Source organism: Hemicordylus capensis, chromosome 1, assembly GCF_027244095.1.
Source record: "Hemicordylus capensis ecotype Gifberg chromosome 1, rHemCap1.1.pri, whole genome shotgun sequence".
NCBI lineage: Eukaryota > Metazoa > Chordata > Lepidosauria > Squamata > Cordylidae > Hemicordylus > Hemicordylus capensis.
In genome coordinates, this window is record NC_069657.1 from 308424196 (window position 1) to 308448866 (window position 24671).

At 43.2% G+C, this 24671-nt stretch overlaps 1 protein-coding gene across 7 annotated transcripts in view; it reads right to left on the reverse strand.

Annotated features, from left to right (window-relative positions):
- IMPG1 (interphotoreceptor matrix proteoglycan 1) overlaps positions 1–24671 on the reverse strand; it is a 180081-nt gene that overhangs the window by 13016 nt on the left and 142394 nt on the right. For all 7 annotated transcript variants that reach the window (XM_053286951.1, XM_053286950.1, XM_053286947.1 and 4 more), the window contains 2 exons: positions 6591–7114; positions 2746–2965 (listed from right to left, as the gene is read on the reverse strand). In XM_053286951.1, coding sequence (XP_053142926.1) covers positions 2746–2965; positions 6591–7114 — 744 coding nt within the window. The remainder of the gene's footprint in view (positions 1–2745; positions 2966–6590; positions 7115–24671) is intronic.

The following is a 24671-nucleotide window of genomic DNA, read 5'->3' on the forward strand; positions in this document are numbered from 1 at the left end:
TCAAAAGCTGTATTTCAAAATGGATTAAGATGTGCTTTTAAATGTACAGAGTACATATATGCACCTTGCATTCCCCCACTTTTGGTTGTGTTGTATGAATTCTCTATTCTTATTGCCAACAATAACAATAAAGACTTATAATAACCTATTTGGCTGACTGGCATGGTATACAAGCCCTGTTTTACACCCCTAACTCTCAAAAGCAATGAATAGATCATGAGGGTAGGCTCTATCCTCTGCATTTCACACAATGTCCTATGCAAGCCAACTCTTCTGTGCCCAGCACATCTAGAATGCTGGGGCAAATGATAAAGTGGCCTATAAACTAGGTGAGAGAGGCCCCACCAGAAGCAAAGAAAACCACACACTCTGATACCAGGGATGGTGGTGGACGTGAGGACAGTTGTGGGCAAGGGAGTGTGGAAAGTGGAGGAACAGGCTTGACAATGGAGAGAAGTATACACACATGCCCATTGTGGGGAATATCCAGTGTGTGGACATGGGAAGCAGGACACATACTAGAGATCCACTGTGTGCGTATGAGAGAGAGAAGAGGAAGAAAGCTTATCTCCAGTTGCAGATTTGCCTCTGTGCTCAGGATCTGTGGATGCACTACAGTGCCATACCACCCTGGGTAGATGTAGATACAATCCATTCTGACCTTTTGTGTGTATTTGTATTTTGCTTGCAGAGTTTTCTGAAAGTTCACGTTTTAATCAACAAATACTGTTCCAGTTAGAAGAAGGGCACCTTTTAAAACCTCACTCATGTCTCTCATTTAAGGCAGCATCTGCATTCTTAACTAAAGGATGTTAAGTAGAAGGAACTTTCAAGACCGTTGTCAAGGCAACTTGATGTTGGCAATATCAGGAGAGTCATGACACTGCCATGTCAACATGCTCCGGCAATTTCCTTCAGCTGAACATAAACATGGTGCACAAGTGCCTTTGATCTGTTCATGAGGAACAACATGTACCTTTTGCTTACAATGAAAGGGTAATCCAAGGGCTTAATCTAAGGGCCAAGGTTCAAACAGAATGCTAAACATGACCCTGGCTTGATATTCTGTCTAGTTCATAAATTTGTTAGACCTCATCATTTTTGAGTTTCGGATGCAAAAACAAATCATAGTTTGTTTCTAACTACAAATGGAAGCTGCACATTTCTTCCCTTAATACATGAAAGGGAAGGAGGGGTGTGCAAGCCCAAGGCTGGTACTAGTAACGCCAAACTATCATTTAAGCATGGTTTAGCGTTCTAAATGAACCCAACCAGTGCCTACCATCACTGGTACATAGACCTCTGGTACATAGCAGCCCCTAGAATTTCAGTCAAGTAGTTCATGTTACCTGATTGTCATGCCACCTTTTGGTGTTTCTCACTGTACCATATTACTTTCTGTACTTATATTGAGGATCATTCAGTTACCTTAGTCCGACTGCCAGTGTCTTTGCCCTTGCTTTATTCTAGGCAGTTTTTCAGCATTAGAAACACACACTCAACTTCCGATTCCATTCAAGTAGATAATCTCTATTTAATACATGCTTATTTCACAGCAGGGAGCTAGATGTCCCATTATGCCATGTTCCTGAAGCGTGAGTCTCAGAAGGAAGGAAGGAGAACCCAGGGATGCAATGCCTGCTGGAATTAATTGTTTCTATGCTTTGTGGAATGGGGTGGTCAAATAAACAGATGCTACTTGGTGATGCAGTTGTCCTAGGAAATGTGCACAGTTCTTGAGGCCAGCATTACTTCTGTGAAAAGGCAGCAGCAGTGAAGAAAACCAGTGGCAAATAGTGTGACAAGGCCATGTTAGCAGAAGCTTCCTCTCCGAGATAAATCCTGGGAACAGCTAGTGGTGTTCATGCCTATAACATCCTGGGTGAAGTCAGTGATTGGGGCTCTATTTCTGGATTTGGTATGGGGAAAGCAAGTCATTCAAGAAGAATTCCGTTCTTTGCAGTGTTCCACCTGAAGTTTGAGCAGACATTAGCCAGAACATTGTACTCCTTCTGAGGATTAGATCTGTGATGTGGAAAGTCCCCCTCAGGATCTGCTCCCCATGAAAGGCTTCAGCAAACCAGCTGACTGAAAATGGCTTCATTTCAGTCATCAGGCTGCAAAGACTTCCAACTAGCATATCTGATCAAGAGTAAGCACCCCAGCCTGCCTTCTCATTTGGAATTCTATTTATGATCTCATTATGAGCTGGCTGCACAGAATATTGACAACAGATTTCATTTTCAAGGGAGCTGCACAAAACTACTTTCTCCCTTGAACTAAATGAACCTTCTTCTCAAGAAGGGTGCATGTAGTGCAGTAGGCTACGCGTGGTATCCCCAGCCCCCAATTTTACCCTCCTGAGAGCACCTAAGCTCCTGAGGGTCCTTATTGTTCATTCTCAAGGACAAAAATGTACAAACAAGGATAAATACAAGTGCTTCATATCAGTCAAGGATAGTGATACATGTTGAAATGGTTGCTTTTCTTGCCAAAATTCACATTTTCCCAATTGTTGGTTTTTGCTGATAAAATCAGCAATCTAAACACCCATTCTCCACTGATGAGGCGTTCTCAGGTATTCTGAGATGTGGCTCTCAGGAAGAGTGATGTCCATGCCTGAGAGCTTCTTCAGGGGTATTTATATTTTTTGTCTACAGAGAGCAGCTGACATTGCAACATGTCTTTGGGCCCTGCCCTGCCCTCCCCACACCCACTCCATCCGCAGTCCCATTTTTATATCACCTGGCTCAATATCAAGTGAGTAGCTGTCGATTTCAAGGTTAAGGCGCTGAGCTGCTGCATCACAGAAGTCCTCCAGCACACAATGGACCGCCTCTGTGATGTTGTATGGTACTGACTTGGCAAACTTCATTTTACTATTGACGATCACGCTTCCATTGCGGAAATTCAGTATTTCCAATTGCTTAAATCCTGTGAGGTTGGACTGCAGGTAGGGAAGCAGCTGCAAAGAAAAGTAAGCCATTTTAAGCCCCTTGCCAATGTCCACCTGTCATTAATTCTACTTATATTCACTTTTCATTTTCAGGAACATAAATCAACCCCTCTGTTTCACTGATTTTATTAACAGAGTTTACATCTGCTACCAGGTTAAGTTTCTCAGTTAGTTTTCGGCAGTCTCTGTAGCTAAATCTTTCTCAATAATCTATTAAGATAGATGAAGTGCAGTTTTTCTTCTAATTAAATTCGTAGGCTGCCATTCCATTTAAAAAGAAATCAATGGGACTTAAGCACATTTAAATGTGAATTATAGCCATAAGTTGCAAGCTGGTGAAGCGGCCCTTCAGGTTCAAATGAGCTTTTCCCATTGTGGGTTTTTGAAGGGAAAGAAAGAGTAAGGTATTATTCATGCAATCCCATCTGCCAGGAATGGGTGTCTACTTGCACTTACAGTCACTCTTCAGTGTGTTTCATACAGGTGAAACTCGGAAAATTAGAATATCGTGCAAAAGTCCATTAATTTCAGTAATGCAAATTAAAAGGTGAAACTGATATATGAGACAGACGCGTTACATGCAAAGCGAGATAAGTCAAGCCTTAATTTGTTATAATTGTGATGATCATGGCGTACAGCTCATGAAAACCCCAAATCCACAATCCCAGAAAGTTAGAATATTACATGGAACCAAGAAGACAAGGATTGTAGAATAGAACAATATCGGACCTCTGAAAAGTATAAGCATGCGTAACTATTCAGTACTTGGTTTGGGCCCCTTTTACAGCAATTACTGGCTCAATGCGGCGTGGCATGGATGCTATCAGCCTGTGGCACTGATGAGGTGTTATGGAAGACCAGGATGCTTCATTAGCAGCCTTCAGCTCTTCTGCATTGTTTGGTCTCATGTCTCTCATCCTTCTCTTGGCAATGCCCCATAGATTCTCTATGGGGTCAGGTCAGGCGAGTTTGCTGGCCAATCAAGCACAGGACACTGTATACTTTTCGGAGGTCCGATATTGTTCTATTTTACAATCCTTGTCTTCTTGGTTCCATGTAATATTCTAATTTTCTGGGATTGTGGATTTGGGGTTTTCATGAGCTGTACGCCATGATCATCACAATTATAACAAATTAAGGCTTGACTTATCTCGCTTTGCATGTAATGTGTCTGTCTCATGTATCAGTTTCACCTTTTAATTTGCATTACTGAAATTAATGGACTTTTGCACAATATTCTAATTTTCCGAGTTTCACCTGTATGTTCTTTCAGGCCAAGGAAACCACACCATTCAAATACATATGAAAGTGGTCTATTTGTTCTCAGAGGGTTGTGTCAAAGCTTGTCAAGAACAAGACATGTCAGTGGCTCATCTCCTTTTTTGAGAAAGGTATAATTTAGCAGATCTTTCTTTCTTTCTTTCTTTCTTTCTTTCTTTCTTTCTTTCTTGTTAAATTTATATACCATCTTTCATTAAAACAATCCCAAGGTGGTTCAGATCATGGGAATGCTATGGACAGATTATATCTTGATTTCAGCAAAACATCTGACAAAGTCTTCAAGGAAATCCTTATTGACAAGTTGGCAAAATGTGGGCTAGATCATGTTACTGTTAGGTGCATTCACAGCTGACTGAACAACTGCACCCAGCAAATATTCATGAATGGCTCCACATCAACCTGGATGGGGAGGTATCAAGTGGAATGTCACATTTTGAAAAAATTGCATGGAGGGGGAGTAAAGGGGATGTTTAACCAGTTTGCAGATGCCATGGATGACATGGGGAAATTGTTAACACCTGAGAGGACAGACTCAATATTCAATCCAGTATGTATAGGTTTGTTGGCCAAAGCCAACAAGATGGAGTTCAACAGAGAAACAAAAAGCCCAGCATTCAGGTGATCAAATGCACAAGTAAGGGTGGAGGAGACCTGGCTTGGCAGCAGTACACGTAAAAGGACATGTTCAACTTGTCTTAGTGGACAAGGTGAACACGAGCCAGCAGTGTTATGCAGCTGCTAAAAAGGCAACTGCAACCTTAGGCTACATTAACAAAAGCATGGTGTCCAGATCACTAGAAGTAACCATTCCACTTCATTTTGTGCGCTTCATAACTCACTCATAATACTGGCTGAGATTATGCACACAGTAACAGAGTCAGACTGCTCTTTGTTGGGGCTGTATCAGAGCTGGAAGGCAGACCCAACCTTGGAAAGGACCAGTGGTCAGACAATCAGCATTACCACTGTTTTTCTCAGAGTTGCAAATGGGATTAGCAGTGGTAACGCTGATGGTGCGACTGCCAGTTCTCTTCAGCGGCAGGGCTGCTTTCTGGCTCCTCTTCAGCCTTGGATAAGCTCCATTACTGAGCACATCATGCATTACGGCACACTCCTTCCAGCTCTCATACAGTACACATCGTGTCATCCACTCTGTCCTATTCTGGGCCCGACCTTTTAAGAAGGATGCTGAAAACTGAAATGGGTTCCCAGGAGGGCAACAAAGATGGTGAGGGGGGTCTTCTGCACACCAAGTCCTATAAGGAATGGTTGAAGGAGCTGGGTATGTTCAGCCAAAAGAAGAGAAGACTAAGGGGAGGTATGATAGCTGTGCTCAAATATCTGAAGGGCTGTCACACAGAAGGAGGTGACTTGCTATGATTCTAAGTTGCAGCATCATTTTATTTTAACACACAATATTCTACTGTTATTTCCCTTGTGAAAAATCTGATTGTTTTGTTCTTTGATAAGTCATGATGCATTGTCATACAGTTCTTTTAATGTATCTAAAAGGACTCTCGCTTCCTTGCAGTGCATGCACTTGGAGAGAGAGATCAAGAGATCAGATGAATGCTAGATCAGGTGAATGTTACATAGTGCTCTATGGGGGAGGAGGGAAGTATAGGGCACTTGTCTCTGTCACACTGGACTTCCAATATGTGAAACGGGAGGGCTCCCCAAGATGGAAGTGCAGTGTGATCAAAGGACATACGCTAACTGGCATTTTAAAATACAGTGCTAAATGCTGGTATATACCCAGCACTGTGTTCCTAAAATATGTACAAGGATCTATGCTTGGACTGCCCCTGTGACATCCCTGGAATGCCTGCATAGCATTTAGGTTTTCTGACTGCTCCGACTAGCCTGACTAAGTGTCTCACACATCACTTATTCTTATCCTCCATAATCCATTACTGCATGTCTTACTACCTATATTCAATTCGGTTCCAATGTACTATTTACACGGGATATTTATTCCAAATTGCCACAGTTGTGGTTAGGCAGAGCTATACTTTATAACCTGTACTATTTGGTTTGCCATTGCCTGTACATCTAACTGAGCTAAGATTGCAACTGTGTGTGTGTGTTTCCCTGAGAACGCATCATGCATGCATTGTGCATGATGGAACTTATAAGTAAATAATGCGCTGTGTTTGGGTTCATGATTGAGTTGTAAGAATATGTATCTGTTTTCCTGCTAAAGTGCATTTTATTTTCAGCCTCAGGTAGTGTTTTGTTCTTCTTCTCATATTTAAATAGGGTAAAAGCAGCAACAAAATACTTAAGAAAAACTTATAAGTGTAATTTGCTTCCAGCTTCTGATGCATCACAGAAACAGCCCCTTGTCACCTACCAGCTGCATGAATTGCTGTTCGAGTGCTTTGTATTCTGCGGAACTTCGATTGAAGAGATCATCGGAAAAGCGCATGTTGGTTACTCTCAAGCTGAAGAACACCACTAGCTCTTTGCCTTTGGCTGCAGTTGTCATGGAGCTTGTAGTGACGTATTCCAGAGGAGGAGCTGGAGTCATATCTGCAGGTGGGATTTCTGGCAGTACGTAGTAGCCACTGCCATCCTCATGAACTGCTGTACCTAATTCAGTGGCAATATCCTGCACCCCCATTTCGAAGCCAGTAGGGGCACCACTGTCTGCTGCTCCCCAAGGAGAGGTTGTGGCTTCAAAAGACTGGTCAATGACAACTGAAGGGCCACCAGTAGTTACTGCTGGCAATAAAATGATCTGGTCTGTCAGCCCCAAAATATCATCTTCAGGAAGGGATGTGGGAAGACCAGGAGGACCAATGAAGGATGGCATCGTACTCAACGTGGCTGAAATGTCATCGCCTGAGGATTCCAGCTGGTCTGTAATCTTTACATCTGAAAACAAAACGAAGTCAAAGTTAAATATTAGCACTATAGATTACACACACAACCATATGTGCACTCATATATCCAGGCAGGTTTGAATCCTGTCCTAGACTTTCCAAATAAAAGGCTGCACTGAACAAGTCTATTGATCTATCTTGCACCCAATGGTCCATTCTGAAGGCCATCAAGGCATCAATATCTCCTAAGCAAGGTGGTCTCAAATGCTTTCTCTGAAGATTCTGGAGATTACTTCACTTCTTCAGGACTTTCTCTTGATAGTGATAATCCAAGGAACTAAAACAATAAAGAGTCTTGTAGCACCTGAAAGACTAACAAATTTAATTGTGGTACAAACATTTGTGGACTAGTCTCTAAGGTGCCTTAAAACCTATTTTTTTGTTGCCACAGACAAACATGGCTACTTCTCAGGATTTCACAGAACAGGTTTGCAATAAATATCCATTTCCTATAATACAGACACACCCTCCATCTAATTGATGGAGTCAGGCAGCTGTTTGCCTGTCCCCATCCATTAAATTCAGGATTTGTACTATGGGATATGGATATTTATTACCCATTAGACAGGATCATAGAACAGAACAATGGTAACCCAGAAGAATTTTACTCTGATTGAGTAATAGCACTATATCAACATTTTGTTATGAGATTTGTCACTACCCAGGTGACACTTTCTCTAATTATGATTAAATCTGTTTTATAAAAATACAACTTATTAGATAGAGGAAGTTTCTGTTAGTATTTAATCAAACAGCATTTTCTATTTAAACAGTGGACTATTACAAATGCTACTTCTCATCTTTCACACCACTATATGTCATTTTCCTACATTACAAAACAAATAGAGGTACAATTAGTGCATAAATAAGAGTTGATCAAGAACAACTTCTGTGGTCAGTGCATTTTTTGGGGGAAATCGGGGTCGGAGGGAAGATGGAACTGGCACTGGGGTGATGTTTTGATAAAGAAACTGCTAAGCAGAAGGTCTGCTGTAGGCAATGCAGAAGTCAATCTTTACTTATTTAGTGAAGCATTTTAAAACAGAAGTAAATCTGCCTGATATGTGAACACACACCTTCCATTCTGGAGGAGATACGAGCTAAAGGGCTTGAAATACCCTGTGTGAAAAACTTCCTGGGAATGATGCTATGTGCTGTTATAGTCTGGACTCAAAGAGGAAATGTGGTGGAGGGCAAAATAGTGGCTGTCAGCTGACAGAAGGAACACCATTGCCAGCAGGAGAGGTAATGCTGCAGTTAAATAAGGTTAGTTAGATGGGGGAAGGGAAATTCCTCCCAAATTCAAACCAAAATGCCTCAGTGGAGAATGTTCAGCTCTGCCCTCATCCATTTATATCCTGCAGTCCATTTGAACAATCTGCCGCATTGTTTACAATAATTAAAATCCCATACAAAATATTAACGTCACAACACAAGATAATTAAAACAAGATAAAAAGCAGTAGCAATTTATCAAAACAGCAGAGACCATCAATGGCAGCAAATAAATACCCAACCAAGCTGGAGTCATCAGACAAGTTCAATGGAATAACACTGTCTTAGCCAGCTACTTAATAGGCAGTGGAGTGGAGGTGCATGTCCTATGTAGCTGCTTTATACTGAGTCAGACCCCTTGGCCCATTTAACTCGCCTGCACTAACTGGCAGTTGTTCTCAAGGGTTTCAGAAAGAGGATCTTTCCCAGTCCTACCTGGAGGGTAGAAACAAGCCTTCTACACACAACGCAAATGTTCTAGCACTGAGCTAAAGCCCCTCCCCCTAGAGTCCATAGGGAAGGAATTTCACAGGGTTGGTATTGTTGCAGAATGTGAGCTGTCCGCATGGTTTTCAGAACAAACACCAGAGAAAGGTTTAAGACAACTTTACTTGTGAGACACATGCTTAGAAGTCAATACAGAACTTGCTGACTGACTCACACATAAGAACAGTAACAAACAGGAACAGGAAGAAGAACAGAAACTCCTAGCTAGCCCAACCAGTACTGAAGAAGCCACAGTGCTCCTCTGGCATCATAGCAGATTACATGCAAACTCTACACAGTAAGTTAGGCTGCAGCTGTTGCATATCCCAACACCCCTTGTCAACAGCTGAAGCATTAGCCCACTAAGTTTATAACCCTTGACAGCCTACAATGCCTCTCTCTGACCAAAGGCTTTGTAAGAATGTCCGCCATCACATTCTCAGTTGGACAATAATGCAGGTCTATGAGTCCTTGTTCCTGTATGTCTTTCAGGAAGTGATACGTCACATCTATATGCTTGGTTCTAGAGTTAACTCTCTCTGTTTGTGCAAGTACAATACACCCTTGATTATCTTCCGAGATTGTGTGCCTTCTCTTGGACATTGTCCCAAGTCCGTCAATAGTTTTTATAGTTTTTATGACTAGCTTGTGCAGCTGTGATGTATTCCACTTTTGTCGAAGAAAGCGCTACTGTTCTGATGGTTGTTTTATGCTGGCCCAACTGATGAGCCCCACTCCAAGCAAAAACACTTATCGGCTGGTAGATTTTCTATCAGAACTGTCTCCAGCCCAATCTGCATCCACATATCCAGTTAGGTTGCATTCACAAGTTGCTGGAAGTCATAGCTTAAGATGTAAAGTTCCTTTTTGGTAACGCAGAACCCTTTTCATGGAATTCCAGTCCATCTGACTTGGTGCTGAGACCTTCCTGCATAAGATCCCAATTGCTGCTGCCATGTTGGTCTGTGTGACAGTGGCGATATATATTCCCAATTACTTCTCTATATTGTTGGTTGTTTGGCAACAATGTACTCTATTCTTTGTTCGCCTTTAAGTAACTGGTTTCCATGGGAAACATACTGCCTTTGCATCTTTCTTTCCAAAGTCCTCTATTATTTCTTCTATTTTGCTGCATTGACTAAGGAGGTAGCTCCCATCATCTTCTCTCTCTATCTGTATTCCCAAGTAGTGTGTTACGTTTCCCAGATCTTTCATTTCAAATTATTGATTTAATGCTTTCATTATTCCAATGTCATCCCCTTCTTGTTCAAAACACATCAGTAGGTCATCCATGAAGACTAGAAGAAAGATCCATCAATTGTCCACTTTCTTCAAATACAGGCAAGGATCTGCTTTACTTCTGGTGAAGTTTTCATTTATGAGTACTTCATTTATAGTATTTTTGCATTCCAGGCCCTTGCAGCCTGTTTAACCGCATATATGCTCTTGTGCAACTTACATACAAAGTCAGGTCTTCCTGTATTTTTGAAAGCAGGTGGTTGTTCCATGTAGATTTCCTCTTTAAGATTACCATGAAAAAAAGGCTGTTTTTACGTTTAGGTGTTTAACATACATTCCTCTTCCATCTGCAACACCTAGTAACGTACTTATTGTTGTGTGCTTAACAACTGGGGCGAACGTTTCATCATAATCCTCTCCAAACTTTTGTGAGTAGCCTTCTGTGACAAGCCAAGCCTTGTACTGCTCAATTCATTTTGCCTTCTTCATTATTAGCCTACTTTCCAGTAGACTTATGAGATCACCCGGCATTGTGTGTGTGTGTGTGTCCCTCCATCAACTTTGCAATGCAACGCCTGGACCAATATGAACCAAATTGGGTATTGAGGTGCAAATGGGCTAACTTGTGAACTGCTTAACTGATTTGAACCAGATTTGCTACACATAGAGATGCCCTAATGGAATGGTGTGTTATGATATAATCCACTCCAATTCAAGATGGTGGCCGCGTGAACATCAGATGCACAAGCGGGCTAATTTGTAGACTGTCTAACCAATTTAAACCAAATTAGGTACAGATGCAGTGAGTAGGACACACAGGGACATCTCAATGGCATGGTTTGTGATGATGTCATCCACCCCAATCCAAGATGGTGGTCTCGTGAATGTCTGAGGTGCAAACCAGCTAATCTGTGGATTGTCTAACCAATTTGAACCAAATTGGGTACAATTGCAGTGAGTGACACACAGGGACACCTCAATGGCATAGTTTGTGATGATGTCATCCACCCTGATTCAAGATGGCGGATGCATAAACTTTTGAAGTGCAAGTGGGCTAACTTGTGGACTGTCTAACTGGTTTGAACCAAATTAGGTACAGTTGTAGTGAGTGACACCCAGGGACACCTCAGTGGTGAATTTTGTGATGGTTTCATCCACCCTGATTCAAGATGGCAGAACCATAAACCTTTGAGGCACAAGTGCACTAACCTGTGGACAGTCTAACTGATTTGAACCAAATTTGCTACAGCTGTATGGAGACATAGGGATGCCTCAATGGCATCGTTTGTGATGATGTCATCCACCCCAATCCAAGTTTGTATTAATAAACAAGGCATTTAAAATCAAAAAGTCACAGAGCAGCTTTTAAAATGACACCTGGGGGACAGCAAATAGGAGCTGGTCAGTATCTGGTTTGGTAAATGTCATCCCTTAGTATAGAGCAACAGGAGTAGAACCAGGTAAAGAGAAGGACAAGAAACAGAGGGGAGATATAAATGGACAATTCTCTAAATAGAGGGAAGTAAAAAGTGGGGTCCCCCAGGGATCTGTATTGGGATCAGTGCTTTTTAATTCATTCATAAATGATTAAGAAGTTAGGGTAAGCAACAAGGTGGCGAAATTTGCAGATGACACCAAACTATGTGCTAGCTGGTCAAAGAGATCAAATGGCCATAGGAAAGATAGCACACACCAGGTAAGAGATTCAGCATACAGGTGCTTATATGCCAATGCCAAAAGCCTCTGAGCCAAGATGGGCAAGCTAGAGTGCTTGGTTGATAATGAATTTATCTATGGCGGGGGAAGGATTCCCCTTTACAAGCAGTGAGGATTCCCCTTTACAAGCAAAAGGGATTCCTAACTCTAAAGGGGTTCAAAGGGCAGGCAGGGGAGGCGGGTGAGAGGGCACCTTACTGCCAACAGAGTGGTGGTAGTTCCTGTAGGCCCAGCTGGTGATCTCCACCTAGCAGTACAGGCCAGCGGCAGTCTGGTCCTGGCTACCGTGTATGCATGGAGGCCATCTGCTTGACTGCGCAAATTGTTTGACCTCACCAACTGAACCACCAGCTGGTTTTAACAAACTGGTTCGCAGACCAGTGGCTCGATTCAAGTTTTGTTCAAATTCGAACTGAACCACCCAGAATGGTTCCATGCGCACCCCTAATGTCAGTGTCATGGAACCTTTAGGGAACAGTGACCATAGTGTGAGCAAATTAATCATACATGTGATAAGAGAATCACAAGGAAGTCTAAGACAGACATTTTGAACTTCAGAAGAGGAAACTTCCCTAAATTTAAGAGTTTTATGCAAAGAAAATTTAAAGGGAAAATCAGGAGAGTCACTTTGCTCCAGAATGCATGGAGTTTATTTAAAATCACAATAATAGAAGCCCAGTTAGAATACATACCCAAAAGGAGGAAAGATACCACCAAGTCTGGGAGGGTGCCAGCATGGCTAACAAGTAAAGTCAAGGAAGCTATAATGGGGGGAAAGACTTCCTTCAGAAATTGGAAGCCTTGAAAATGAAGAGAACAGACATGCCCCCCACCTCCCCTGTGAACTCTTTACTGGACCAATATGAACCAAATGCCTGGACCTAAGCAGCTCCTGCTGGTTAACAGCATAAATTACCATTTAAATTTTAGAGAGCCTAAACAACATAGCAGCAAAAGTAGACAAACTCCCCGCAGATGAGCAGGGAGGGAGTCTTGGGCAGCCGGATCAGCCGCCCACACGACTGCTGGCTCTGTGAAGGAGCCGGCAGGGGATGGGGAGTTCGGGGGCTGCGTGGCCCCCGGAAGCTCCAGTATGCCCTGCACGAGCACACAGGGCATACTGGGGAGACTCCACGAGCCGGGAGGCTGCTTTTCAGCCTCCTGCTGGGGGTCTACTCATGAGTAGCCACTGCGCAGAGCCACGCTGTGGCTACTCACGATCCCAAAAACTGGGTTTGCAGAGCACTCACTCCGCAAACCCAGTTTAAGGGGTGGGCTACTTAAGTGGGTTACCCACTCAAGAACTACCAGGTTCGCAGCTGAGCCCGGGTGTTCACACAATTGTAGGAAATTGGGCTAGCGGAGGCTAGACCGATATTCTACAATCATGTGGATAGCCTCTTGGGATCTTTCCATTTCTTATCCAGCTGCCCAGAAATCAAGCATGTTTTGCTCTTTTCCCCTCAAACCTCTCTCTCTCTAGGATTCATGTGAATTGGGGGACATCTTCTCCATAGCTTCAATATTAGAGCCATAAAACTTTTCAGAGACTGCACAGTTCGGCCTCTGCTCCCAGATACAGCAAAGAGTAACATTCCTCCTTCTGAAACTGACCTCGCTGATAAGGCCTCCATAGCAATGAATACAGACCTCAATAAACATCCCAATAACTACCTCTCCAAACTTCAGTATACACAGCAGATTAATTCTCTATGGCCTGAGGAAAGTGATATTCAAAAATCCATAGATTCAGATTTTGCTGAACTGATGATGCAACTTGCTGCTGTTCGAAAGAAAGCACAGCCATTACTTATCCTCTTCTCCAGCCCAGAACCTCAGCGCACTGACAACAATAGTGACATGGACATTTACCTTTTACAGTCACTCCCAAAGCACCCAAGACCATAGATGTGTATGCCCAAACCAAGCCAAGTGCTAAGGCTGCAACCCCATTCAGGACAAGGTGGAAGTTGTAAGTCCATTTTTACGATTTTACCTCAGGCTCAGAAGACAGTTACAGAGAAAGGAACAACACTGAGGTCCCCTCCCCCACACCTCCCAACATGAGGAGTATGATTTTCCTTGAGCCTGCCCAGCCCCATTCTACAAACCCTCCATGTAAGCCTCCCTCTTATGATGAAGAACCCCAGGTAAGACACATAATTACAGCAACCTCAGAAGAAGTGGCAATCATTCCCCCTGCTAATGGATCTTATCCACCTCAAGAGCCCCTATCACTATTTGCAAACCCCAGGGATCTAGGGATTGGGGAAGTGCCTCCACCACTATTCCCCCAGCCACAAGATGCAGACACAGCAACCCAAAAATACAAGGCCACTGTATCATTTGCACAACCCCAAGAGCTGTAACCACCACTCACAACTCTATGGGATCTACCAAAGATACAGTCACTTATGCCCTTGCATTGAGACACTCCTATCTCAGAGGAAGGGGCCCATATATTGTAATCACCGCAGTGGCAGTTGCCACATGCAACCCCCAGGGACAACGCCTCATTTGCCATGGACCCTGGAATGCTGCTTGCCAATGTTCCCCATTTCAATGACATCACTGCACTAATCTCCCCAGTCTGTTTGCCCAATATGCAGGAGCTGCCAGCCTCCTTTGTGGAGTCTGCATGCTCAGAGAGAGGTCTGGCAGCCCCAGAGTAGAGAGAGCACGCACACCTATGCACATCACCACTCCAATTTTTGCAAGAGCCAGAGTCGCCCAGTGCTCTGGAATGCAGTTGAAGCCAAATGGCTCAGAATCCAACAACATGAACATTCCCAGTGACCTACGGGCCATGCACACTCACCCCACCCAGGATTCCCCACTGGGATCTCCCATACTGGTTCCAGCTCACAGCACTACACTCTGACATTCAAGAGACCAACATAAGGTTTCCTTTCTGTCCTGGAATGTGGCAGGCTTGCATGCCAGCTACAGAGATGTCTCCTTCAGACTACATCTCTGAACACAACATCATAATGGTGCAGGAAATCTGGACAACTGAGGATCTAATACTTAATGAATTCAGCTCATACTCATTAGGATCAGAAGCCAGCACAGGACAGGACAGTCCCGAAAGTGGACTAGGGATGCTAATCTCTACCACCTTATGTGCAACATCAGCAAGACTCCCTTCATTTAAGCATTATGCTATGGCAGTGGCAATTCATTTCAGCTATTACTCCCTAGTAATAATTAACATTTACCTTCTCCACTGTGTCAGAAATCCCAGGTCAGGAATCTACGCTCTGATTTGGAAAACTACCTAACAGACATTCTCTCCTCCAATCCCAGTGTTCACATAGTGTTGGTGACCTCAGTGCCAGGCTGGGCCCCACTGACGACGCCTTATATGCACAACATCAGTGCTGTCCGCCTAATTCCAAAGCAGACAGACTCCTTCTCACTTGCCACTCGAAGGACAGCAAGTCAAACTATGAGGGATTCTGCCTGGCCCAAATGACTCCCACACTCAATTTCTTTATCTCAAATGGCTCCCTTGAAAATGATCACCTTGCCTAATTCACTTTCTGGGCCGGGTTCAGAATGAGTGTCATTAATTATGTAATACTCTCTGGAAGCCTGATCCCATTTGCTTATCGGTTGGAGGTTATTCCCAAATTTGACAGTGACCACTTTCTGATTTCTCTACAACTAAAGTCCTTCGCCCAGCAGCCCCACACTGAGGACTTATACCAACCCCGCATTCTACCAGTAGGACATGCCAAATGGTCCATAAACCCAGACAAAGCAATAACCAAACTGCTTACCTCAGAACACTTCCAGCACATCCAGCTCTCCCTGACCACAGCAGAACCCTCTGACTCAACCTTAGAGAATTATAACAATCTATTACAGGAACTACAAAAGCACCTAACTTGCAAAAACAATGCTCTCCCAAAACTCACTCTCACAAAACACAACGACTGCATTAACACCAAAAAGAGCGCTCAGCAGCAACTACCAAACCTTCAAAGCCAATACAAGATCAGTGTCTGTGCAGGACCTCCTCAAGCAGAAGAGGCAATATGAACAGCTACTTAAATGCAAGAAAAGAGACACTATGAAAGCCACCTGGTCATACCTCATCCAGGCAGTCAGATTCAACAATTTGGCCTCATTCTGGTGCATCACAGCAAATCTTCACAGCAATGGCCCAACACACTTGAGCAGCTACATCTCACTGGGGATCTGGGGGAAAAACTTGTACGATCTGTATGAAGTTGCAGAACTCAGTTGCCCCCAGCAGGATGTAGAGGACCTGCCCACATGGCCACCTGTGACAACATCTAAGACCTGGGAAGGTGCCTAGAGATGACCTAATTCCCTCACTGGCTCACAGGCCAGCTCAGACTTATATCTTTTATATAGTCTTACACATTTAACATTAATTTTACCCATTTTAACCGTAGTTTTAAAATAGCTTACCACAGCTTAACAGTAGCTGTATTATAGTTTTAGCTTCTTTACAGTCTTCACAGTTCCAGGCATAGCCTGTTTTAATGCAGCCTTAATGCTGTTCTAATGTAATCTATTTATATGCTAGTCAAAGACCGTAATAAAGATTGATTGATTGATTGATTGACAAGGCTTTTTTGTTACAAGAGCCAGACTGCCTCAGACCAGACTCAGTTCTTCTCAGAGAAACTATTTAATTGGCTCAATTGCCCTTTCTTTTTACTCAAAGTTTCTTCTCCTCATGAGAAATTGCCTGGCTTCTAAAAAGCTCTCCACCAGTTCCCAGTAGGCTTAATTCCCAAATGTTTTGTTCATATCCCTCCTTCCCTCCAGCATAGAATACAAGGCAGTATATATAGGGTTCCCATCCATCCATCCATCCATCCATCTAGGCAATGTCCAGATCTAGATTGGCTTAGCTGTAGCAAGGGGGTTGCATCACAAACCCTGAAACCATGCCCTGGGATCTTAGCCTTCACCATATAAGAAAAAAGTTGGGTCTCTTTTTCTTAACATGAGACCTGCTTTCTTGTTGGATTGATTGACCTCCAGGTCTTCAGATCTGCAGATGAAGTTGATTAGGGCCAACAACTATGTGATATTTTTGAGCAAACAAAAAACAAAAGGCTCTTTTGTGAAGAGCCTCTATTTTAGAACATCTTAGGACCTGTTATCCCTAGAATACTGTAGGAAATCTTCAATATATTTTACAGGGGAAATAACCATCTTGCCATAGGAGACAAAATCTAGGCACAATGGTTAGCATCCACAGTAGCACTCGTGCAAGAGTGCAAACACAAAACATTTCCCCACCCCTCCCCCTCACTGCAGCCACCAGAGCTGCCCCAAAGGCATTCCTGAAGTTCAAGGGACCCACAGGGACAGCATCTGAGGAGGTGCAGGATTGTATCTTGTCCAAACTGGCCCCAAGTAACTTTATGAACACTTTAAACCACCACTCCTGGTAAAGAAATTATATGAAGTTCTAGCATATCACAGCTTCTCTGAATTCTACAGCACCACTGCCCAAAAACAAATATAACAGCAGGAACATCAAAGATCTAAACTCCACAGAAAAGGAAATTCAGTGCTATAAGTAGAGGATATTATGAACATTTAAGAAATAAGGGGGGGGGGAAGGAGCCTAATTTTAACAAGCTAGTGAAGAAAGATTCATTTTCTACCTCTCCTAGAAGACTAGATTGTGGACCATTTCATAGGTCTTCCTGGAATTCTAGAAGCATAGTGCTAGCTTTGCTAAATTTGAATTTATTCGGGAATGAATCACAAATTTCTCAGAGCAAAAAGAGCTTGGTGGGTGCTCATTTACATACATTCATTTAAATATATGTGGAATTGCTCACTGACTTTTAAAAGAATCTAGAAGGCAAAATAAATAACCGGTAGGTGTAATTTAAAACACCCAAGCAAGCATATTAAACATTGTACGCTTTTATGCTGTAATTGGTTCAGGAGTTGGAAATCCTGAATGGAAACTATTTTCATATGATGTGCATTAATACAGTACCAAGCCAATGGAAGATTGGCTTCTCATCTGGATCCTTTGGTGTTTCCATGATATAAATGTTGCCACTTTATGAAAAGCACTGTGAACACACCCTATTATTCTACATGCAACATCTGTTTGCTTTTAGGAATGAAGGCAATTTTTAAGCATTACTTGTACAACGTGGATGTACTGCATACATATTGGGAAGCCGCATAGAGCACACTTGCTAAGCATGTGAATCCCCAAGCCAGATGGTATTAACACCAACAGTCAACTAGTTGGGGATGGGTGGGTACTTCCTTGCCCCTCCTTCAGCCAGTAAAGTGATTGTAATCACCAATCTCACTCCAAATCTATGCTGAATGGTACTGTGTGTGTCACTCTCCTGTGGCAGTCTGCTATTACATGTGAGTCGGGAAGGATTCGTGCTTCTGTATTGCGAATGTTTCAGTATAAATTTCTCTCTCCAGGGTAACCTTGCAGAGGAATCCAGTTCCTAAGATACTATATATAAATATGAAAATGCATATTAAAGAGTTGGATTTTTGTTTTTGCAATTCAGAAAAGAATGTCATGAAACTCTTTTTCTGTTTTCTTACCCACCAACTGATTCTAACTTTAAGTTATTTCCATAACTCAGCTGTGGATCTGTACTAGGACCAGTGTTCTTTAGCTTATTCATGAATGATTGAGAAATTGGGATACCCAGGGAAGCGGCCAAATTTGCAGATGTTCTGGTCACTGTATCTTAAGAAGGACATTCTAGTACTGGGGAAAGAGCAGAAGAGGGCAACCAAGATGATCAGGGATCTGGAGCGCATTAATTATGAGGCAAGGCTACAGAATCTGGGTTTTTAAGTTTGGAAAAGAGGTGAGTATGGGAAGGTATGATAGAGGGGTGCAACATTATGCAAGGAATCGAGAGAGTGGATTGAGTGGAAATTTTCTCCTTCTCTCACAACACTAGAACCAGGGGTCTCCCATGAAACTGAAGGCCAGGAAATTATTATATCTATATCTATATAAAACATACATACACACACACACATACACAGCCCTTCCTAAAGTGGCTCAGGGCAGTTTACATAAAAACCAAAAACACATAATAAAACAGCTAAAATTAAAAAAAAATTAAACCAGATTAAAATTAAGACTAGAACTAGATATCATTAAAAACCAGGCTAAAAAGATGGGTCTTTGAGGTTCTCCTGAAGGCCTCCAGGGAAGATAATTATCTTATATCCATGGGAAATGCATTCCACAACTCAGGGGTGAGTGACAACTGAGAAGGCCTAATCCCAGGTTGCCACCAGATGAACTGGTGGTGCCTGAAGATGGACCTCTCCTGAAGATCTTAATGAGTGGTGGGGATCTTGCAGAGAAAGGCGCTATCTCAGGAAACCTGATTGATTGATTAAGTGCCGTCTTAGCAACCACATAGATAGATTCTCTCCAGGATGATCTGTCTTCAACTTGGCCTTTAAGGTCTTTCAGTGGTGCATTCAGTGCTGTTGTAATCGAGTCCATCCACCTTGCTGGTGGTCTCCTCTTCTTCTCTTTCCTTCAACTTTCCCCAGCATTATAGACTTCTCAAGGGAGCTGGGTTTTCGCATAATGTGTCCGAAGTATGATAGTTTCAGCCTGGTCATTTGTGCCTTGAGTGAAACTTCTGGATTGATTTGTTCTATGATCCATTTGTTTGTTTTCTTGGCTGATCATGGTCTCCTCAAAAGTCTTCTCCAGAACCAAAGTTCAAAAGGGTCAATGCTTTTTCTATCTTTCTTCTTCCAAGTCCAGTTTTTGCATCCATAGAATGTCATGGGAAAAACCCTTGTCTGAACTATTCTAATCTTTGTAGGCAGAGACCCATCACGACATCTAAATATCCTTTCCAAGGCCTTCATTGCAACTCTAACACTTGTTAGTCGGCGGCATATTTCTTGACTGCTGGATCCTTTACTGTTGATGGTCATTCCTAAAAGGCAGAAGCTATCCACCACTTCAATGACTTCATTATCAAACCTGGACCCAAACTATTCAGGGCTTTCAAGGTAATAACCAGCACTTTGTACTTTGCCCAGAAACATTTCAGCAGCCAGTGCAACTGTTAAAGAACAGGCATAATATGGTCTCTCCGGGATACCCCAGAGACCAATCTGGCTTCCACATTTTGAACTAATTGAAGTTTATGAACTATGTACAAAGACAGCCCTACATAATGTGCATTGCACTGGTCTACCACCAGCTTCTGATGTACCACTGTTTTCAGGTCATTCTCCTCAAGGAATTGGCAGATTTGTCGAATAAATCGCAGCTGGTAAAAAGCGCTCTTGGCCGCAGCCTCAACCTGAAGCTATTCTTTCTGGGGGAGTGTAACCTCATCCAGAACAGGAAGTTTTATCCTGACATGCAGATTACGATCCCCAACAATGAGCACCTCCATCTTGCTTGCATTCAACTTCAGTTTATTATCTCTCACCCAGTCCATTACTGCCTCTAGGCAGGCATTTAAGGGACTTATGCCATTTCCTGATATCGATGACAATGAGAAATAGATTTGGGTGTCATCAGCATATTACTAACACCCAGCACCAAATCCCCTGATGACCTCACCCAGCAGTTTCATGTAGATATTAAAAAGCATTGGTTACAGAATGGAGCCCAGAGGGACTCCATATAGGAGCTCCTGTTTTGAAGAGCAACTGTCACCAAATGCCACCATCTGGAATCTACCCAAGACATAGGAGCAGAGCCACTGTAAAACAGTGCCTCCTATCCCCGAATCCCTCAGACTATCCAGAAGGATACCATGGTCGATGGTATTGAAAGCTGCTGAGAGAGCCAAAAGAATGAGCAGAGTCACACTCCCTCTGTCAATTCCCTGGTGAAGGTAATCTAATAGACTGACCAAAGTCATCTCAACCCCATAGTCCACCCTAAAGGCAGTTTGAAATGGGTCTAGATAATCAGTTTCCTCCAAGCCTTTTTGGAGCTGTTCAGCCCTCTCAATCATCTTACCCAACTATGAAAGTTTGGCCTATAATTATCTATCACCAGCAGATCCAGAGTGGGATTTTAAAGAAAGGGTCTAACCACTGCCACCTTCAAACAAGGTGGCATCCTGCCCTCTCTCAGTAAGGTATTATTGATATCAACTAAGCCAGCTTCTACAATCTCCCTGCAAAATGAAATCAGCCATGTTGGTCAAGGATCCAAAGAACAGGTGGTAGGCTGTACTGCTCCAAGCAGCTTGTCCACAACCTCAGGTTTCACAAACTGAAACTGATCCAATCCAATCTTGCAAGAGGGATTGCTGGACATCTTCCTAACTGTCCCTGCAGAAATACTGGAGTCTAGATCAGCCCAAATGTGAAATATTTTATCTGCAAAGAACTCATTGAATGTGTCATAGTGAGGCATTGTTTCTGGAAATAGACTTGAAACTAAAGGGGCTTGAGTTAAACCCCTAACAATCCAGAACAGCTCTGCTGGGCAATAACTTGCAGATGCAATACGCACAAAATAAAATTGCTTCTGTGCTGCATGAGCTCTATGTTGTGTCTTTATGAATTCAAGATGAGCCCTCCTCCATTTGTGCTGCAGTCATCTACCTTGCCACTTCAGCTCCCATATACCATGGAGCTAATTTTGAAGTGGGTCGGAGAGGATGCTTAGGAGAGATCACGTCTATTGCCTTTTAGGCATGTGCATGAATCAAGGTCCATACACAGGTTTGGTGCCAAACCAGTTTGCGTGAGGGCCGATCCGGTTCAGCACTCCGAGGTACTGCCGCAAGTGGAGTGGTGAGCAGCACCTTTAAAAGGGAGTACAGAAATTCCTTACCTGCTCTCTGCCTCCCCATGCAGGTTCTTGCTGTGATGGCACTTCCTCCAACAGTCCATGCATGGTGGCGGGGCAGTGCCAGCATGCACATGGCCGCCGTGCATGCGTGGACACCATTTGCATGGTCAGAAACACCATGCTGACCACACAAATGGTGTCTGTGCATGCATGGGGGGGGGGAGCACCGTCACAGCCAGAAGCTGCATGGTGTAGTGGAAAGCAGGTAAAGACCTGCTGTACTCCCTTTTAAAGGTGCCGCTCACTGCTCCTCCCCAGCAGTGCCTTGGAGCGCTGAACCGATTTGACTCTCACCATAACCAGTTTGGTGCAAAACTTGTGCATGAACCTCAGTTTGTGCACATCCCTACTGCCCTGCTAAGTTCCCTGAATCACTCACAGAACCAACTCCAAAACCCTTCAAGGCCCTTTGGAACCCTACTGGATCCAACAGCCTTCTCAGGAGGACCATTCTAAGAGGTCTACCACCCCTGCAGGGGCCATACGTGACTGTGAGACCAATTTTAACCAGGAAGTGGACAATGGGGAAACTACAGGAGACACCACCCATGTAACACCTGTAAAAAGACCAAATCCAGCATGTGACCAGCAACATGTGTGGGTCCTAGGACTAATTGGGATAGCCCATAGTTGTTATGGCTGCTATGAACTCCTGAGCAGCACCAGACAAGCCAGTTACAAAGTGGATGCTGAAATCACCCAGCATCAAAAGCCTTGGCAACTCCAACACCAACTCAGTGACCAGCTCCGTGAGCTCAGTAAGGGAGTCTGTTAGACAGCAGAGTGGACAGTACACCAACAGTATCCCCAGTCCACCGACCTAAGGTAAAAACACTCAGTATAAGTCAATTTTCTCACAGGGATCCTGGTAAGGGAGATGTTATTCTTATGGAACACAGCCACTCCACACCCCTGCTCACATCCCCTAGCCTGCTCAGCAACATAGTACTGTGGGGGAATATGTATGGCCCATACAGGACCACTAGCCTCCCCCAATGAGGTCTCAGTTATACAAGCCAGATTGGCTCCTTCATCCACGATCAAATCATGGATGATTTGAATCTTATTTTGAACTGACCTGGCATTAGAGAGGAGCATGATTAGGTTTAGTGGAGAGTTGGAACTACTCCCTGAGGCCTGAGAGCTGACAGGGCAGCCAGAAGAGGAAAAAGTAAATAAATTGCTGGACTAAAATTTTAAAATTTTAATTAAATTTAGGAAGTATTTTTTCACACAGCACATAATCTATGAATTCTCTGCCATGGATGTGGTGATGGCCAATAGTGTGGATGACTTTAATAAGGGCTTAGACAAATTCATGGAGGACAACCTGTCCTATCACTGGCTACTAGTCTGGTGGCGACAGGCCACCTCCAGCTTCAGAGGCTAGATGCCTCTAAAAACCAGTTGCAGGGGAGCAACAGCAAGAGAGAGGGCATGCCCTCACCTTTTGCCTGTGGGCTTCTCAGAGGCCACTGTGTAAAACAGGATGTTGGACTAGATAAGCCTTGGGCTGATCGAGCAGGACTGTTCTTATATCCTTATGTGTTTCTTCAACAACAATCTTTTTATGATCAAAGATCAGTTACAAAGTTTCACATACACACACAGAACAAAAACATTCAAAACTGAGTCATTGGTTGTCATGTTTTCACTGCTGCCACACAAATCTTAGCTACCATACAAGTTATAAATTGGTTTGTATCAGAAAGAAGTGACACAATATAAAACCCATCCAATCTACCCGGTTATTTCAACAATAGGAGGGTGATATACTTCATGAAACAGTCCTTATAAAAGGGGTAATACAACAAAATGTGGTGTGTTGTTTCGATATCCTCCAACTTACATGAACAAGTAGTGGCACTTCAGAATATCTACCCTGCAAAAGTGCAGAAGAGGGAACGTTGTGTCTAGCCCTAAAGAACTCCTTTCGCAACCTCAGAAAAACGAGTTGTGTGTTTCTTCTGTAATCTTGCTTAGATGCTAATTCTACACTTTACAATTCTCCGAAGGACTTGTTTCCTGTGATCTTTACTCAGAAACCATTTCTCTCCAATTTGAATTCTCCTGTATGGCATTTCCCATAATCTCTTGTGGTCTAAAATACTAATTCAAGTAGCCATTTTTTTGTTTCATTAAGAACTTTGTGTACTTTTACATATTTATCTGTGGGATTTTCCTTGAAGGTTGGTGACACATCCCCTCCTTCCTAAGAGCTTACTTAACAAGCTTCATAGATGTTTTATCTGTAACCCCAGCCATCACTTTTTATGCTATATCTAGTGCTCCTACTAAGAGCCATCTTTCTTTTCACTTGGTATATATGAAGCATTAGTCTCTTTTGTGATAAGCCCAAAACAAGGTTCTGAGCAAGCCATATTGAACCCCGAACATAGGAGTGAGATGAGATTTATATTTACTAGCCTTTCTGTAAATAAATAATTTTCTTTGGCTGATATGTTCTGAACGGGTGTAGTTCTGCAAGTTCAATAATATTGCCATATACCTAGCAGTCTGAGCAATGTTACTGTGAAGTGAGTACTGGAAAGATCCCACATACCACAGATCATAAATTTGTTTGCTCTACTAAGCAATCTCTTCAAAGCCAATCCCTGAGGAGAAACAACCTGTAGGGTTTCCATGGCAGCAAAGCAAACCAGTGATTAATCTCAGAGAAGGAGACTTTAGTCAGAAAAATTGACAAGGCCATGTGTAAAGGGGTGGGTGGGTTCAAATGCTGTCAAGAGATCAGGTTCAGGACACTCGGGGCCAAACTAGACCTGACTTTAACCACACCCTGCCCCAAATTGGAGTCCTCCTGCTCCAGAGTTGCCCCCTATGTGTGTGTGCTCTTTGCCTTGGGGAAAAAAGGCTTCCTTTGGCTTTAACTAGAGCTCTTTCCTCTAGGGCAAAGAGCACACACAGAGGGCCTGATCCACCCTTCCAAGGTCCCTTATGTCTGTGCCATGGATCCAATCTGGATCACTTTA